Below are 20,505 nucleotides of genomic sequence, written 5' to 3' on the forward strand. Positions count from 1 at the left end.
TATAATAAAGAAAGTATAATGACATCAGAGCTGGTCTATAATAAAGAAAGTATAATGACATCAGAGCTGGTCTATAATAAAGAAAACATAATGACAGAGCTTGTCTATAATAAAGAAAGTATAATGACATCAGAGCTGGTCTATAATAAAGAAAGTATAATGACAGAGCTGGTCTATAATAAAGAAAGTATAATGACATCAGAGCTGGTCTATAATAAAGAAAGTATAATGACATCAGAGCTGGTCTATAATAAAGAAAACATAATGACAGAGCTGGTCTATAATAAAGAAAGTATAATGACAGAGCTGGTCTATAATAAAGAAAGTATAATGACATCAGAGCTGGTCTATAATAAAGAAAGTATAATGACAGAGCTGGTCTATAATAAAGAAAGTATAATGACAGAGCTGGTCTATAATAAAGAAAGTATAATGACATCAGAGCTGGTCTATAATAAAGAAAGTATAATGACAGAGCTGGTCTATAATAAAGAAAGTATGATGACATCAGAGCTGGTCTATAATAAAGAAAGTATGATGACATCAGAGCTGGTCTATAATAAAGAAAGTATAATGACAGAGCTGGTCTATAATAAAGAAAGTATGATGACATCAGAGCTGGTCTATAATAAAGAAAGTATAATGACATCAGAGCTGGTCTATAATAAAGAAAGTATAATGACATCAGAGCTGGTCTATAATAAAGAAAGTATAATGACAGAGCTGGTCTATAATAAAGAAAGTATAATGACAGAGCTGGTCTATAATAAAGAAAGTATGATGACATCAGAGCTGGTCTATAATAAAGAAAGTATAATGACAGAGCTGGTCTATAATAAAGAAAGTATGATGACATCAGAGCTGGTCTATAATAAAGAAAGTATAATGACATCAGAGCTGGTCTATAATAAAGAAAGTATAATGACATCAGAGCTGGTCTATAATAAAGAAAGTATAATGACATCAGAGCTGGTCTATAATAAAGAAAGTATAATGACATCAGAGCTGGTCTATAATAAAGAAAGTATAATGACATCAGAGCTGGTCTATAATAAAGAAAGTATAATGACATTAGAGCTGGTCTATAATAAAGAAAGTATAATGACAGAGCTGGTCTATAATAAAGAAAGTATAATGACATCAGAGCTGGTCTATAATAAAGAAAGTATAATGACATCAGAGCTGGTCTATAATAAAGAAAGTATAATGACAGAGCTGGTCTATAATAAAGAAAGTATAATGACAGAGCTGGTCTATAATAAAGAAAGTATAATGACAGAGCTGGTCTATAATAAAGAAAGTATAATGACAGAGCTGGTCTATAATAAAGAAAGTATAATGACAGAGCTGGTCTATAATAAAGAAAGTATAATGACATCAGAGCTGGTCTATAATAAAGAAAGTATAATGACATCAGAGCTGGTCTATAATAAAGAAAGTATAATGACATCAGAGCTGGTCTATAATAAAGAAAGTATAATGACATCAGAGCTGGTCTATAATAAAGAAAGTATAATGACAGAGCTGGTCTATAATAAAGAAAGTATAATGACATCAGAGCTAGTCTATAATAAAGAAAACATAATGACATTAGAGCTGGTCTATAATAAAGAAAACATAATGACATTAGAGCTGGTCTATAATAAATCCTCAACTCTATCCTCTTCCTCTGTACACTGCTTACATACATCCTCAACTCTATCCTCTCTATCTCAGTGTTAACACAGTGTTAACTCTATCTTAACGCTCCATGCTTTTTTAAATGTGTTTCTTTTTCCCTCCCTCCCTCCCTCCCTCCCTCCCTCCCTCCCTCCCTCCCTCCCTCCCTCCCTCCCTCCCTCCCTCCCTCCCTCCCTCCCTCCCTCCCTCCCTCCCTCCCTCCCTCCCTCCCTCCCTCCCTCCTCCCTCCCTTCCCTCCTTTTCTTTCTCTCTCAGATTCTCCTCTATCTCACTTCGTGGGGCCATGTGGAGCTTCAGTCCTGTGAGTGGTTGCTTGGCACCGATTATTTTATTTATTTACACTTTCTCTCTGCCTTCCTTTCTCCCTCTCAACCCACACTACCTTATCCCTCTCTCTCAACCCACACTACCTTTCCCTCCCTCTCTTAACCCACATTACCTTTTCCCTCACTCTCTCACAAACTCTCTCGCTTACTCACACTCACTCACTGTTTCTCTCTCTTTTCTCTCTAATCCTCTAGCCCCCTCATCTCCACAACAGCAGCTCTGAGCCAATCACTATGCACAACTGTGCAAGAGTCAATCACAATTCAACACGGCTGGCCCCGAGAGCCAATGGGAGCCTCCAGACTCCAAATGGGAGCCAATCATCTTCCCGGTGATTCATCAGCTGAAAGTGGGCAGTAATCAGTGTTACATGGTTGCTGGGGCTAAGCCAATCAAATGTACATGTGCTGTATCCTTGGTAACATGGCTGGTTTTATGTAATGGGAGGCTAAAATTACTGCAGCAGCATGAATAGCTTGGTGCAGTATTGATCGAAGGGTGAAACATGATTTTACTCCTGAATACCTCCAGTGTGTCGGTTAGGTAACAGAAGTGCAGGTACTTTAAGTCAGAGGGCATAACATATGTCAGCTATAGGCCAGGGCTAGAGTAGATAGTAGGATTGTGGAGAGCTGTCAAAGAGTATTATGGAGTGTCAGTGTGTGTGTGTGTGTGTGTGTGTGGGGGGGGGGGGGGGGGGTAGTATTATTCAAACCTTTTCAGCAGGAACCCCATTCTTTCCACCACAATTTCTGGTTGAATTACTTACCAATAATTTTTTTACAACCCCACCCGAACACAAATACGACACAACCTTCAAATCTGTACATTTTTACATCAACAAATAACCTTCACTATAGTTTCTTCTCTTATCAAAATACATTTACTCAATAAAATTGTATTTGTTTGTGCCATCTTCCTGAAAAACGTACATTGTCCCGTACAATAATCTGTACTCTAAATGTTTAGTTCCTTTTTATTGACCCCACTGATGGTCCCCTAGCGGGGTCGCGACCCCGACTTTGAATACCGCTGCTGTAGAATATGATACGATGCTAATGTAGCGTTTTGCATGCATGCACATTCACAAGCATATCATACATGCATGAAAGGCATACTAACACACACACACACACACACACACACACACACACACACACACACACACACACACACACACACACACACACACACACACACACACACACACACACACACACACACACACACACACACACACACACACACACACACACACACACACACACACAGTATAACGTAGGGGCAGGACTACTCACATAAGCTTCATAGTCACACGACTGGAAGATGAGTTTCTCAGGGTGGTGCTGCCAGTACTGCACTGGAGTGGACGAGGTGGCCTCGTTGGGAGGACGCAACGTGATTGGCTCGCACCATTCGCCTTGCTGTAACGACAGCCAATGGCAAGATCAGACACAGGCCACGGATGAGGAATCACAGACGATTACAAGGAAAAGGATTGGGCACAAGCTTAAGTCAAGCATATTCTGAGCTGATACATCTAGACTGTCAGATATGTGCTGCCGTTCGCTCCTAACCACATGGCACTTCTATGATGTAACAGGTTCCATCCAGACTGACTGAACATGAAAAGCTTAACAACAACGCTTCAACAACATTTCAAAAACATTTTGAGACCTCACTGTGTTTCTATGGATCATCCTCTCCTAATGCTAAGTGCGTTTTAACAGTCTTAGAAGGGTCATATTTAAATGGCTTTTCATACTGTTTAATTCCCCTAGCTAGTGCTATGATGCTCACACCTCCCCTGGCACTGTGTGGAAAATCCCCTGTCCTTCTTTCTTTCATCCTTTTCAACAGAAACAGGAAATGGATATATATTTAGCTACAGTACTTTTCCCTTGGCCAATATGTTCTAAATCAAATGGAAATGATCATGAGTAAATGGACTTGTCTTATCAACAAATATAATGTACATTTATATCACGTACATTGACAGTTGACTGTTCGACTGTTCGTCACGGACAATGACAACAGTATTTGATGCATCACAGACAACTTACAGTATCATTTCTTGCAGAAGGTCTTTCTCCAACATCATGAGACTGATAAATAAATAAATAGAAATAAGATCCAGGATCAGGACAACAAGAAGTTGGTTGATAACATAGATTTGGATAGAGCGTGCACTTGCCCCAAAAAGCCTGTTTTAGCATGGGCAGCGCCATTGAGGACTTTCATCAATGGAGATAGCCCTCAATGGCGCTGCCCATGCTGTCATAGAAACCATTATGGCAAATATTCAAAGATGTGGCCTCCATCCAATTCTATGGTTTATAATAATCAAGCAGACGATAATCACACAGGCAATATTCACAACAAGGCTGGAGTGTGAGGAAATCCTCCCGACACAGTTTTATAATCAAAGTCCCATGACAGGTGCTGATACACTACTATACGGGAGTGCTTGTTTGTTTGGGTGTCACATCCATCTGCGTCTTAATGAGATACTCTGGAGGTGAGGTAATCAGGGATAATGACATCAGGGTAAATAGCTGCAGGGTGAGCCCTAGAGGAGGATCAGAACAGGTAATCTACTCCAAGACACTGGGCTAATCAAACTGATCTAAATGACAGAGATAGATAGAGAGGGGGGGACAGAGAGAGAGAGGAGGGAGGGAGAGAAAGAGAGATGGGGGGACAGAGAGAGGGGGAGAGAGGGAGAGAAAGAGAGAGAAGGGGGAGAGGGAGGGAAAGAGAGAGGGAGAGAAAGAGGGGGAAGAGACAAAGATAGAGACACAATTGGCAAAACACAATTATATAAAGACCAGAAAGAGCACAGAGAGAGAGAGAGACTCATTATCCCTGTAATGGGGCCCAGGGCATGATCTCTGACTGCCTCAGTAGCAATGGGGAGTAGGGCATGATCTCTGACTGTCTCAGTAGCAATGGGGGGAGTGGGGCATGAGGGGTAGTAGGGCATGATCTCTGACTGCCTCAGTAGTAATGGGGGAGTAGGGCATGATCTCTGATTGCGACTGCCTCGGTGGCAATGGGGAGGGAGCAGGGTATGATCTCTAACAGCCTCAGTAGAAATGGGGGGCACAGGGCATGATCTCTGACTGCCTCAGTAGCAATGGGGGAGTAGGTCATGATCTCTGACTGCCTCAGTGGAAATGGGGATTGGGCAAGGCATGACCTCTGACTGCCTCAGTAGCAATGGGGGGAACAGGGCATGATATCTTACTGCCTCGGTAGCATTGGCAGGAGTAGGGCATGACCTCTGACTGCCTCAGTAGAAATGGGGAAGGCATGGGGGGGGGATCTCTGACTGCCTCAGTGGCAATGAGAGGGAGTGGGGCATGATCTCTGACTGCCTCAGTAGCAATGAGAGGGAGTGGGGCATGATCTCTGACTGCCTCAGTAGCAATGGGGGAGTGGGGCATGATCTCTGACTGCCTCAGTAGCAATGGGGGAGTGGGGCATGATCTCTGACTGCCTCAGTAGCAATGGGGAGGGAGCAGGGCATGATCTCTGACTGCCTCAGTGGCAATGGGCGGAGAGGCAATGTGGAGGGAAAAGGGGGAGAAAGGGAGAGATGAAGGAAAGAGTGGAAAGTAAAACAGAGAGAGAGTATGTGAGAGTGAGAGGAATAGAGAAGTATCCATAATGATCTCCTCCACACGACCTTGCTGACTCACTGCACTCACCTGAGTGCTGCTCTAAAGAGGCCAATGTTGTGAGTCGTGACACAAACGCACTTCAAGGAGTCAGTCGTTTATAAACACAAGAGTGTGTCTGGTGCGACAAGCTCTGTGAATCACACACACTCTCACACACACTCCGGATGGACCCTAATCGGGGTAGATCAAAGGAACGCTTAAGAGAAGCTGCTCTCCCAGATGCCTCTGACTCGCCGACCGTGCTTTCATAGGTTGGTGGAGAGGTTCAATAGGAGGATCATGGATTTTGGTAGAGAGGTTACCATACTGTACCATGCATGCTAATATTCAGTACATTCGGAAGGTATTCAGACCCCTCGACTTTCCACATTTTGTTACGTTATAGCCTTATTTATTACATGGTTTTTTTCTCCATATCAATCTACACACAATACCCCATAATGACAAGGCAAAAACAGGTTTTTAGAAATGTTTGCACGTGTATTAATAATAAAAACTGAAATTTCACATTTACATAAGTATTCAGACCCTTTGTACTTTGTTGAAGCACCTTGGCAGCGATTACAGCCTCAAGTCTTCTTGGGTATGACGCTACAAGCTTGGCACACCTGTATTTGGGGAGTTTCTCCCATTCTTCTCTGCAGATCCTCTCAAGCTCTATCAGGTTGGATGAGGAGCGTAGCTGCACAGCTATTTTCAGGTCTCTCCAGAGATGTTCGATAGGGTTCAAGTCCGGGCTCTGGCTGGGCCACTCAAGTTCATTCAGAGACTTGTCCCGAAGCCACTCCTGCATTGTCTTGGCTGTGTGCTTAGGGTCGTTGTCCTGTTGGAAGGTGAACCTTCACCCCAGTCTGAGGTCCTGAGCGCTCTGGTGCAGGTTTTCATCAAGGATCTCTCTGTACTTTGCTCTGTTCATCTTTGCTTCGATCCTGACTAGTCTCCCAATCCCTGCCTCTGAAAAACATACACACAGTGCGATGCTGCCATCACCATGCTTCACCGTAGGGAATGTGCCAGGTTTCCTCCAGACGTGACACTTGGCAGTCAGGCCAAGGAGTTCGATCTTGGTTTCATCAGACCAGAGAAGCTTGTTTCTCATGGTCTGAGAGTCTTTAAGTGCCTTTTGCTAAACTCCAAGCGGGGTGTCATGTGCCTTTTACTGAGGAGTGGCTTCCATCTGGCCACTCTACCTTAAAGGCCTGATTGGTTCTCACCCTGTCGTTCTCAACTAACATCAAGGCGGTGGCCCGTTCCTGTAGGTTCATGCTCTACAACATCTGCAGAGTACGAACCTGCCTCACACAGGAAGCGGAGCAGGTCCTAATCCAGGCACTTGTCATCTCCCGTCTGGATTACTGCAACTCGCTGTTGGCTGGGCTCCCTGCCTGTGCCATTAAACCCCTACAACTCATCCAGAACGCCGCAGCCCGTCTGGTGTTCAACCTTCCCAAGTTCTCTCACGTCACCCCGCTTCTCCGCTCTCTCCACTGGCTTCCAGTTGAAGCTCGCATCCGCTACAAGACCATGGTGCTTGCCTACGGAGCTGTGAGGGGAACGGCACCTCAGTACCTCCAGGCTCTGATCAGGCCCTACACCCAAACAAGGGCACTGCGTTCATCCACCTCTGGCCTGCTCGCCTCCCTACCACTGAGGAAGTACAGCTCCCGCTCAGCCCAGTCAAAACTGTTCGCTGCTCTGGCCCCCAATGGTGGAACAAACTCCTCACGACGCCAGGACAGCGGAGTCAATCACCACCTTCCGGAGACACCTGAAACCCCACCTCTTTAAGGAATACCTAGGATAGGATAAGTTATCCCTCTCACCCCCCCTTTAAGATTTAGATGCACAGACTGTTCCACTGGATGTCATAAGGTGAATGCACCAATTTGTAAGTCGCTCTGGATAAGAGCGTCTGCTAAATGACTTAAATGTAATGTAAATGTACGGTGTAGGGCAGGATTCTCCAATAGGCAGTCCGAGGGCCAAATAAATATATATTCATATGTATTTTTTTTAAATAATTGTTGTTGTACATAAAACAAATTAGCTCAAAGTGATTTTAATTTGTTCCCAAGTACAGTAGTTTCCACGTGTAAATAGAGGCATATGTGATCTTATCCCAAAGTAATCAAGGTTTGAAATGATTCTATTTTTATCTAATAATATATCTGTTTGGGATTCTTGCGGTCAATTTGCAGTGTACAAATGATTTATAACAGCGTTCTGCCCCCCCGACCATCCGAGACGACGCTTTCGTAGTTTGGTAGAGAGATCAAATAGGGACGCACAGGAAAATAATTGTGAGAGGCTGCTGTCTATTCCTCTCCCTATCTTCCCTTCCCTCCCTCCCTTCCTCCCCCTCTCCTCCTTCCCCCCCCCCCCCCTCACCATGCTGACTTGGGCCATCTGCCGCTCCAGTTTGGAGCGAGGCATCTCCTCTAAGTAGTTGTCGTTGGAGCGCTGGCGGCGCCGTGCGTCCGCCTGCATGATGAGGTGCTGCACGTCCAACGAGCCCCCCCTGGGACTCCCGCCGTGGTGTACGCAGCCTGGCCCGGAAGGATCTGGGGAGGGGTGTTGCAGCCACCGGGCTCCTGGAAGGATGGATGGACAGAGGAAAGGGATTATTAAATTGTGGTGAAGTGTGCCATGTGATGCTTTTGATGCTCCGTGATAGGCTGTATCTAGAAAAGGAGAGGTCAAATGTCAAGACTGCCACTACTGGCTACTCCCATCGTGGACATGCCTCCAGGTGGGGGGGGGGGGGGATTAGGGCGAGACAATAATGGTATAATGATTCCACTACATAGTGATTGCCTTGCTTAGCTGTTACATCATTATTTTCACTAGCATACCTCTTAAAATGAAGCTACTGTGTTGAGCATGCATTCTAAGTGGTATCTAGTGGAATGCTTTTGGAACATGATAACATGCTATGCTGAATAAACCTTCAGCCACCTCTCTGTTTGCTAGCCTGGCTCTGGACAGCAGACTAGATTTGCAGTGGAGACGCTGCCCAGCCCCTCTGTCTGGACCGATTTGTTAAATGGAATGAAAGCAGGCGTCTTGGCCTTGAGAGGCTGCAGAGCAGCAGCCACATCCTGGCTGCCGGATCAAATTGAGTCCCAGGAGGTGAAGCATTTCCCGGCCTTTGTAAGTTGAACATTAGACCCATATGCACTAGGGAATGGAATCCAGCATCTTGTAATTAGTATCCAGGACCGGCAGGGAGAGGGGAAACAGCAGTCTATTGTGGTCCTGGCGGCATCCATTTTGTGTCTGCCGGGAGACTTGTGAAGGCTAACAACAGCAGTGGAGATATTTCCCCTAAGCTCACTGAACCTCTCTGCAGTCTCTAGGACTACTACCATCTGGGAGGGAAGAGAGAGAGAGGACTCACACACACACAAACACACACACATAAACACACTGACCCGTAGGGAGATGGCCCGTGGGGGTTTCTGTGGAGGGTCTTGGTGAAGCCTGTCTCCCAGCGAGGCCAGAATTCTCTTCCTGTGTCCTATCAGACTGACCTTCAACACCTAGGGAGGAAGAGAGACACAGGTCAACAACCTATCAACTAGAGGTTGACCGATTAATCGGAATGGCCGATTAATTAGGGCCGATTTCAAGTTTCCATAACAATCGGTAATCTGTATTTTTGGACACCAATTTGGCCGATTTTTTTTACACCTTTATTTAACTAGGCAAATCAGTTAAGAACCAATTCTTATTTACAATGACTGCCTAGGAACGGTGGGTTAACTGCCTTGTTCAGGGGCAGAACGACAGATGTTTACCTTGTCAGCTTGGGGATTCAATCTTGCAACCTTACGGTTAACTAGTCCAACGCTCTAACCACCTGATTACATTGCACTCCACGAGGAGCCTGCCTGTTACGCGAATGCAGTAAGAAGCCAAGGTAAGTTGCTAGCTATCATGAAACTTATCTTATAAAAATCAATCAATCATAATCACTAGTTAACTACATATGGTTGATGATATGATATATATATGATATAATCGATGTGGTGGCATTCGTGAAAAAGGACTGTCGTTGCTCCAACATGTACCTAACCATAAACATCAATGCCTTTCTTAAAATCAATACACAGAAGTTATTATTTACAAACCTGCATATTTAGTTAATATTGCATGCTACCATGAATTTCTTTTAACTTGGAAAAATGGTGTCACTTCTCTTGCAACAGAGTCAGGGTATATGCAGCAGTTTGGTCCGCCTGGCTCGTTGCGAACTGTGTGAAGACTATTTCTTCCTAACATAGACAGCCAACTTCGCCAAACGGGGGATTATTCAACAAAAGTGCATTTGAGAAAAAGCACAATTGTTGCACGACTGTACCTAACCATAAACATCAATGCCTTTCTTAAAATCAATACACAGAAGTATATATTTTTAAACCTGCATATTTAGCTAAAGGAAATCCAGGTTAGCAGGCAATATTAACCAGGTGAAATTGTGTCACTTTTCTTGCGTTCATTGCACGCAGTCAGGGTATATGCAACAGTTTGGGCCGCCTGGCTTGTTGCGAACTAATTTGCCAGAATTTTACGTAATTATGACATAACATTGAAGATTGTGCAATGTAACAGGAATATTTAGATTTATGGATGCCACCCGTTAGATAAAATACAGAACGGTTCCGTATTTCACTGAAAGAATAAATGTTTTGTTTGAGAGATAGTTTCCGGATTCGACCATATTAATGACCTAAGGCTCGTATTTCTGTGTGTTATTATGTTATAATTAAGTCTATGATTTGATAGAGTAGTCTGACTGAGTGATGGTAGAGACCAGCAAGCTCGTAAGCATTCATTCAAACAGCAATTTCGTTCGTTTTGCCAGCAGCTCTTCACAATGCTTCAAGCATTGCGCTGTTTATGACTTCAAGCCTATCAACTCACTCGCTCTGAGACTTGAAGTAGTTGTTCCCCTTGCTCTGCAAGGGCCGCGGCTTTTGTGGAGCGATGGGTAACGATGCTTCGAGGGTGGCTGTTGTCGATGTGTTCCTGGTTAGAGCCCAGGGAGGAGCGAAGAGAGGGACGGAAACTATACTGTTACACTGGCAATACTAAAGTGCCTATAAGAACATCCAATAGTCAAAGGTATAAGAAATACAAATCGTATAGAGAGAAATAGGCCTATAACTACAGCCTAAAACTACTTACCTGGGAATATTGATGACTCATGTTCTGAGCAAGGAACTTAAACGTTAGCTTTCTTACATGGCACATATTGCACTTTTACTTTCTTCTCCAACACTTTGTTTTTGTATTATTTAAACCAAATTGAACATGTTTCATTATTTATTTGAGGCTAAATTGATTTTATTGATGGATGTATTATACTAAGTTAAAATAAGTGTTAATTCAGTATTGTTGTAATTGTCATTATTACAAATATATATATATATATATATTGAAATCGGTATCGGCTTTTTTTGGTCCTCCAATAATCGGTATCGTTATTGAAAAATCATAATCGGTTGACCTCTACTATCAGCACAACTGTTAGAACACAATTATCAACATGTACTGTATTTAACATGGAATCAACGTGAACTAGGCATGTAATAAGCCTCCAATGAAGTAAAACCCAGTTATGAGAGTGTTGGATTCAAATCCTACCTCTATTGGTAGTGAGGCACTCTGGAATAATACAAGCCACGATAATAAATTGACAACATCAAATGTATAACAATGGTGATATGGTGACATCATATGTGACTGCCCTCTTTCTGGGACTCGCCCACAAACAGGACCAAGCCTGACCTGCTGAGGAGTGACGGACTCCATCCTAGCTGGAGGGGTGCTCTCATCTTATCTGCCAACATAGACAGGGCTCTAACTCCTCTAGCTCCACAATGAAATAGGGTGCAGGCCAGGCAGCAGGCTATTAGCCAGCCTGCCAGCATAGTGGAGTCTGCCACTAGCATAGTTAGTGTAGTCAGCTTAGCTATCACCATTGAGACCGTGTCTGTGCCTCGACCTGGGTTGGGCAAAACTAAACATGGCGGTGTTTGCCTTAGCAATCTCACTAGGATAAAGACCACCTCCATTCCTGTCATTACTGAAAGAGATCATGATACCTCACATCTCAAAATAGGGCTACTTAATGTTAGATCCCTTACTTCAAAGGCAATTATAGTCAATGAACTAATCACTGATCATAATCTTGATGTGATTGGCCTGACTGAAACATGGCTTAAGCCTGATGAATTTACTGTGTTAAATGAGGCCTCACCTCCTGGCTACACTAGTGACCATATCCCCCGTGCATCCCGCAAAGGCGGAGGTGTTGCTAACATTTACGATAGCAAATTTCAATTTACAAAAAGAAAATGACGTTTTCGTCTTTTGAGCTTCTAGTCATGAAATCTATGCAGCCTACTCAATCACTTTTTATAGCTACTGTTTACAGGCCTCCTGGGCCATATACAGCGTTTCTCACTGAGTTCCCTGAATTCCTATCAGACCTTGTAGTCATTGCAGATAATATTCTAATCTTTGGTGACTTTAATATTCACATGGAAAAGTCCACAGACCCACTCCAAAAGGCTTTTGGAGCCATCATCGACTCAGTGGGTTTTGTCCAACATGTCTCTGGACCCACTCACTCTCACAGTCATACGCTGGACCTAGTTTTGTCCCATGGAATAAATGTTGTGGATCTTAATGTTTTTCCTCATAATCCTGGACTATCAGACCACCATTTTATTACGTTTGCAATTGCAACAAATAATCTGCTCAGACCCCAACCAAGGAACATCAAAAGTCGTGCTATAAATTCACAGACAACACAAAGATTCCTTGATGCCCTTTCCAGACTCCCTCTGCCTACCCAAGGACGCCAGAGGACAAAAATCCGTTAACCACCTAACTGAGGATCTCAATTTAACCTTGCGTAATACCCTAGATGCAGTTGCACCCCTAAAAACTAAAAAATGTCTCATAAGAAACTAGCTCCATGGTACACAGAAAATACCCGAGCTCTGAAGCAAGCTTCCAGAAAATTGGAACGGAAATGGCGCCACACCAAACTGGAAGTCTTCCGACTAGCTTGAAGGATGGTACCGTGCAGTACCGAAGAGCCCTTACTGCTGCTCGATCGTCCTATTTTTCTAACTTAATTGAGGAAAATAAGAACAATCCGAAATTCCTTTTTGATACTGTGGCAAAGCTAACTAAAAAGCAGCATTCCCCAAGAGAGGATGACTTGCACTTTAGCAGTGATAAATTCATGAACTTCTTTGAGGAAAAGATTATGATTATTAGAAAGCAAATTACGGACTCCTCTTTAAACCTGCGTATTCCTCCAAACCTCAGTTGTCCTGAGTCTGCACAACTCTGCCAGGACCTAGGATCAAGAGAGACGCTCAAGTGTTTTAGTACTATATCTCTTGACACAATGATGAAAATAATCATGGCCTCTAAACCTTCAAGCTGCTTCCTGTGCTTGGCCCTCCTATGTTGAACATAATAAACGGCTCTCTATCCACTGGATGTGTACCAAACTCACTAAAAGTGGCAGTAATAAAGCCTCTCTTGAAAAAGCCAAACCTTGACCCAGAAAATATAAAAAACTATCGGCCTATATCAAATCTTCCATTCCTCTCAAAGATTTTAGAGAAGGCTGTTGCGCAGCAACTCACTGCCTTCCTGAAGACAAACAATGTATACGAAATGCTTCAGTCTGGTTTTAGACCCCATCATAGCACTGAGACGGCACTTGTGAAGGTGGTAAATGACATTTTGATGGCATCGGACCGAGGCTCTGCATCTGTCCTCGTGCTCCTAGACCTTAGTGCTGCTTTTGATACCATCGATCACCACATTCTTTTGGAGAGATTGGAAACCCAAATTGGTCTACACGGACATGTTCTGGCCTGGTTTAGGTCTTATCTGTCGGAAAGATATCAGTTTGTCTCTGTGAATGGTTTGTCCTCTGACAAATCAACTGTACATTTCGGTGTTCCTCAAGGTTCTGTTTTAGGACCACTATTGTTTTCACTATATATTTTACCTCTTGGGGATGTTATTCGAAAACATAATGTAAACTTTCACTGCTATGCGGATGACACACAGCTGTACATTTCAATGAAACACGGTGAAGCACCAAAATTGCCCTCGCTAGAAGCATGTGTTTCAGACATAAGGAAGTGGATGGCTGCAAACTTTCTACTATTAAACTCGGACAAAACAGAGATGCTTGTTCTAGGTCCCAAGAAACAAAGAGATCTTCTGTTGAATCTGACAATTAATCTTAATGGTTGTACAGTCGTCTCAAATAAAACTGTGAAGGACCTCGCGTTACTCTGACCCTGATCTCTCTTTTGAAGAACATATCAAGACCATTTCGAGGACAGCTTTTTCCATCTACGTAACATTGCAAAAATCAGAAACTTTCTGTCCAAAAATGATGCAGAAAAATTAATCCATGCTTTTGTCACTTCTAGGTTAGACTACTGCAATGCTCTATTTTCCGGCTACCCGGATAAAGCACTAAATAAACTTCAGTTAGTGCTAAATACGGCTGCTAGAATCCTGACTAGAACCAAAAAATTTGATCATATTACTCCAGTGCTAGCCTCTCTACACTGGCTTCCTGTCAAAGCAAGGGCTGATTTCAAGGTTTTACTGCTAACCTACAAAGCATTACATGGGCTTGCTCCTACCTACCTCTCTGATTTGGTCCTGCCGTACATACCTATACGTACGCTACGGTCACAAGACGCAGGCCTCCTAATTGTCCCTAGAATTTCTAAGCAAACAGCTGGAGGCAGGGCTTTCTCCTATAGAGCTCCATTTTTATGGAACGGTCTGCCTACCCATGTCAGAGACGCAAACTCGGTCTCAACCTTTAAGTCTTTACTGAAGACTCATCTCTTCAGTGGGTCATATGATTGAGTGTAGTCTGGCCCAGGAGTGGGAAGGTGAACGGAAAGGCTCTGGAGCAACGAACCGCCCTTGCTGTCTCTGCCTGGCCGGTTCCCCTTTTCCACTGGGATTCTCTGCCTCTAACCCTGTTACGGGGCTGAGTCACTGGCTTGCTGGGGCTCTCTCGTGCCGTCCCTGGGGGTGCGTCACCTGGGTGGGTTGATTCACTGTTGTGGTCGGCCTGTCTGGGTTTCCCCCCTTTGGGTTGTACCGTGTCGGAGATCTTTGTGGGCTATACTCGGCCTTGTCTCAGGATGGTAAGTTGGTGGTTGTAGATTTCCCTCTAGTGGTGTGGGGGCTGTGCTTTGGCAAAGTGGGTGGGGTTATATCCTTCCTGTTTGGCCCTGTCCGGGGTGTCCTCGGATGGGGCCACAGTGTCTCCTGACCCTCCTGTCTCAGCCTCCAGTATTTATGCTGCAGTAGTTTATGTGTCGGGGGCTAGGGTCAGTTTGTTTATCTGGAGTACTTCTCCTGTCCTATTCGGTGTCCTGTGTAAATCTAAGTGTGCGTTCTCTAATTCTCTCCTTCTCTCCTTCTTTCTCTCTCTCGGAGGACCTGAGCCCTAGAACCATGCCCCAGGACTACCTGACATGATGACTCCTTGCTGTCCCCAGTCCACCTGGCCATGCTGCTGCTCCAGTTTCAACTGGCCTGGGCCCTAGGACCATGTCCCAGGACTACCTGACATGAGGACTCCTTGCTGTCCCCAGTCCACCTGGCCATGCTCCTGCTCCAGTTTCAACTGTTCTGCCTTACTATTATTCAACCATGCTGGTCATTTATGAACATTTGAACATCTTGGCCACGTTCTGTTATAATCTCCACCCGGCACAGCCAGAAGAGGACTGGCCACCCCACATATGCTCTCTCTAATTCTCTCTTTCTTTCTCTCTCTCGGAGGACCTGAGCCCTAGGACCGTGCCCCAGGACTACCTGACATGATGGCTCCTTGCTGTCCCCAGTCCACCTGACTGTGCTGCTGCTCCAGTTTCAACTGTTCTGCCTTATTATTATTTGACCATGCTGGTCATTTATGAACATTTGAACATCTTGGTCATTTTCTGTTATAATCTCTACCCGGCACAGCCAGAAGAGGACTGGCCACCCCACATAGCCCGGTTCCTCTCAAGGTTTCTTCCTAGGTTTTGGCCTTTCTAGGGAGTTTTTCCTAGCCACCGTGCTTTTACACCTGCATTGTTTGCTGTTTGGGGTTTTAGGCTGGGTTTCTGTACAGCACTTTGAGATATCAGCTGATGTACGAAGGGCTATATAAATAAATTTGATTTGATTTGATTTGATTTGCCTGAGGTAAAAACAAATGTTGTAATCAGAGGAGGTTGGTGGGAGGAGCTATACGAGGACAGGCTCATCATAATGGCTGGAATGGAATAAATGGAACGGGGCCAAACATGTGGTTTCTATATATTTGATGTGTTTGATACTGTTCCATTGATTCCATTCCAGCCATTACAATGAGCCCGTCCACCTATAGCTCCTCCCACCAGCCTCCACTGGTTGTAATAACCAAAACACATGAGTGTTTCTATTAAACATTAATATATTGAAATAACCGGGCTTTCACAGAAGGAACAATGAGTCATAATGGTAAAAACACAGAGCAGACCATATGTAACATTATTATTAGAATTATTATCACATAAAGGCACCAGCCTGGTTCACCGTTACAAGGTAATTAAGTTTGCAGTGAAACACACACACACACTTTTTAGTTTGGTTTGTCCTTCCTGGCACATTCTGCAGGGGGTTTAAAGGGCTGCCAAAAGACTGCTTCCAACACCCTAGATTTGGGTGTGAGTGTGGCTCATACAATGTCTTGGCAGTAAGCTCTTCTCCCAAAAGGCAGTGGATGTAAGTGCAGGTGCGGGTGTGATGTGCATCAATGAAGGATGTGTGTGTGGATAAGAGGACAGAGGAGGGAGGATGTAGGTGAGTGTTCCAGCTAGAGAGTCGGTAATTATAGTGAGTCTGAGACCTAGCAGTGAGCCTAATGACTCTCCCTACGCTACCTCCACTACCTAACACACACACACACACACACACACACACACACACACACACACACACACACACACACACACACACACACACACACACACACACACACACACACACACACACACACACACACACACACACACACACACACACACACACACACGCACACACACACACACACGCACACACGCACACACACACACGTTATTGATTCCTTCCTCTCCAGCCCTCACTCACCAATTACTGGCCCGCATCTGTTACCACACACACTTAAGAGCAACCAAAAGAGAAATCTAAATAAACTCGAATTATTAATTCCCCAATCCAGAAACAAGAAGAACATGTATTTTCCTATACAGGAAACCCACATTGCGGATTTGATTGAATAGATACTGTATCTCATAAATATGGCCACCTGGCCATATGAAAATCACCACGTTGTGGTGATGATCCAAGATGGCGTAGCAGTCAGACGTTTTTTGTCTTTGTCTCGTCCCATGTATATATCTTTTTATACATTTTTCTTCGCATTCATTTTAATTTAAAATACTATCCTGCAACCCACCTCACCCAATGTGGTGTGGATCTGTTTTTTCTAAAGTATTTCTCTATTTACCTCCGAACTGGAATACCTCAACTGAAGCTACCTAGCTACCAGCTATCAGTCAGCTAACCTTTAGCTCGGAAAGCTCTCGCCAGTTCGTAAAACGGGTTTCAAACCAGAGCATACTGGACCTCTTTTTCTCTCTATATCCCCGGATTCCCATCGCAAACTCTGAACCCTTTCATCTGGATCATGGCAGCTAACTAACCACAACCTGGGTTGACTACACCTGCCTAATCGTTTCCGTCCCGGAGCAAGTACCAACTAGCCTGTGGCTAGCCCAAGCTAGACCCATCTCCCGGCTAGGGCTCCTGGGCTACTCCTGAAGCCCACTCCTCGGCTACAATATCTGGACCCCTTCTACTGCCGGTACGGGGCACGGAACCCCGCCAATCCTTCACGACTGGAATACCGACATAATCTGCCCGAGGATCCCAACAGGCCCCTCAGGCGCGACGTCCCCTGAAGGCCCATTCTGCTAACCGCTGCCTGCTAGCTATCTATAGCATATTTGACTGTTAGCTGATCCACCGGCCAGTTTCTTGGACCACTACCCATTTTGCCAATTGGACTTGGACCCCTCTGCTACTTGGAACTCTACTAATTCCACGACTGGTCTATCAACGTCATCGCACGAAGAGGCAAAAACAGACTTTTCCCCCATCGCGATGTCCCTCAAAGGCCCTTATGCTAGCTTGCTAGCCTCGGCCTGCTAACTGCTATCTTTCTAGCTCCGGCCTGCTAACTATCTGAATCGCCGTGTCCCCAGCCAACCCAACCACTCACTGGACCCATACGATCACTTGGCTACGCATGCCTCTCCCTAATATCAATATGCCTTGTCCATTACTGTCCTGGTTAGTGATTACTGTCTTATTTCACTGTAGAGCCTATAGCCCTGCTCAATATGCCTTAACCAACCATGTTGTCCCACCTCCTACATCTGCAATGACATCACTTAGTTTAAAAGTCTTTAGAGAATATCTCTCTCTTCATTACTCAATGCCTAGGTCTACCTCCAATGTACTCTCCTCCCACCATACCTTTGTCTGTCCATTATGCCTTGAATCTATGCTATCGTGCCCAGAAACCTGCTCCCTTTATTCTCTATTTCGAACGTGCTAGACGGACAGTTCTTATAGCCTTCAGCCGTACCCTCATCCTTCTTCTCCTCTGTTCCTCTGGTGATGTAGAGGTTAATGTAGAGGTTAATCCAGGACCTGCAGTGCCTAGCTCCACTCCTACTCCCCAGGAGCTCTCTTTCGATGACTTCTGTAACTGTAAAAGCCTTGGTTTCATGCATGTTAACATTAGAAGCCTCCTCCCTAAGTTTGCTTTATTCACTGCTTTAGCACACTCTGCCAACCCGGATGTCTTAGCCGTGTCTGAATCCTGGCTTAGGAAAACCACCAAAAACACAGACATTTCCATTTCTGTCTTACTATCCAGGTCTGTACCAATACAATTTGAGCTTCTACCTCTAAAAATGCACCTTTCCAGAAACAAGTCTCTCACGGTTGCCGCTTGCTATAGACCACCCTCTGCCCCCAGCTGTGCCCTGGACTGCATATGTTAATTGTTTGCCACCCATCTATCTTCTGAGCTCGTGCTGCTAGGTGACCTAAACTGTGACATGCTTAACACCCCGGCCATCCTACAGTCTAAGCTTGATGCCCTCAATCTCACACAAATGATCATTGAACCTACTAGGTACAACCCCAAATCTGTAAACAAGTGCACCCTCATAGATATCATCCTAACTAACTTACCCTCCAAACACACCTCTGCTGTTTTCAACCAAGATCCAGCGACCGTAATGGGTCTGCAGTCAAACAACCACCCCTCATCACTGTCAAACGCTCCCTAAAACACTTCTGCGAACAGGCCTTTCTAATTGAAATGGCCGGGGTATCCTGGAATGACATTGGCCTCATTCCGTCAGTAGAGGATGCCTGGTTATTCTTTAAAAGTGCCTTCCTCACCATTTTAAATAAGCATGCTCCATTCAAAAAATGTAGAACTAGGAATAGATATATCCCTTGGTTCACTCCAGTTCTCTATACAGTATGTGTTCTCTCTACAGTATGTGTTCTCTCTACAGTATGTGTTCTCTCTACAGTATGTGTTCTCTCTACAGTATGTGTTCTCTCTACAGTATGTGTTCACTCTACAGTATGTGTTCTCTCTACAGTATGTGTTCTCTCTACAGTATGTGTTCTCTCTACAGTATGTGTTCTCTCTACAGTATGTACAGTATGTGTTCTCTCTACAGTATGTACAGTATGTGTTCTCTCTACAGTATGTGTTCTCTCTACAGTATGTGTTCTCTCTACAGTACAGTATGTGTTCTCTCTACAGTATGTGTTCTCTCTACAGTATGTGTTCTCTCTACAGTATGTGTTCTCTCTACAGTATGTGTTCTCTCTACAGTATGTGTTCTCTCTACAGTATGTGTTCTCTCTACAGTATGTGTTCTCTCTACAGTATGTGTTCTCTCTACAGTATGTGTTCTCTCTACAGTATGTGTTCTCTCTACAGTATGTGTTCTCTCTACAGTATGTACAGTATGTGTTCTCTCTACAGTATGTGTTCTCTCTACAGTATGTACAGTATGTGTTCTCTCTACAGTATGTGTTCTCTCTACAGTATGTACAGTATGTGTTCTCTCTACAGTATGTACAGTATGTGTTCTCTCTACAGTATGTGTTCTCTCTACAGTATGTACAGTATGTGTTCTCTATACAGTATGTGTTCTCTCTACAGTATGTGTTCTCTCTACAGTATGTACAGTATGTGTTCTCTCTACAGTATGTGTTCTCTCTACAGTATGTACAGTATGTGTTCTCTCTACAGTATGTGTTCTCTCTACAGTATGTGTTCTCTCTACAGTATGTGTTCTCTCTACAGTATGTACAGTATGTGTTCTCTCTACAGTATGTGTTCTCTCTACAGTATGTACAGTATGTCTTCTCTATACAGTATGTGTTCTCTCTACAGTATGTACAGTATGTGTTCTCTCTACAGTATGTGTTCTCTCTACAGTATGTGTTCTCTCTACAATATGTGTTCTTTCTACAGTATGTGTTCTCTCTACAGTATGTGTTCTCTCTACAGTATGTGTTCTCTCTACAGTACAGTATGTGTGTCTGACTGCACCATGCCCCCATTTGCATTTAAATGAAATTCATTGTCTGCGTATAGAGACTGAGTGACTGCTACAGTGGCTCTACCCTACAGGCT

General features: G+C 44.2%; 1 protein-coding gene across 1 annotated transcript in view; it reads right to left on the minus strand.

Annotated features, from left to right (window-relative positions):
• Positions 1-20,505, minus strand: part of LOC124013588 (ankyrin repeat and sterile alpha motif domain-containing protein 1B-like) — a 474,760-nt gene that overhangs the window by 22,690 nt on the left and 431,565 nt on the right. Inside the window, 5 exon segments of the mRNA XM_046327903.1 lie at positions 3,306-3,431; positions 4,071-4,112; positions 8,079-8,207; positions 8,210-8,281; positions 9,122-9,229. Of these exon segments, the coding sequence (XP_046183859.1) occupies positions 3,306-3,431; positions 4,071-4,112; positions 8,079-8,207; positions 8,210-8,281; positions 9,122-9,229 (477 nt within the window).

This window comes from Oncorhynchus gorbuscha, linkage group LG25 (assembly GCF_021184085.1).
Source record: "Oncorhynchus gorbuscha isolate QuinsamMale2020 ecotype Even-year linkage group LG25, OgorEven_v1.0, whole genome shotgun sequence".
In the NCBI taxonomy this organism is placed as follows: Eukaryota; Metazoa; Chordata; class Actinopteri; order Salmoniformes; family Salmonidae; genus Oncorhynchus; species Oncorhynchus gorbuscha.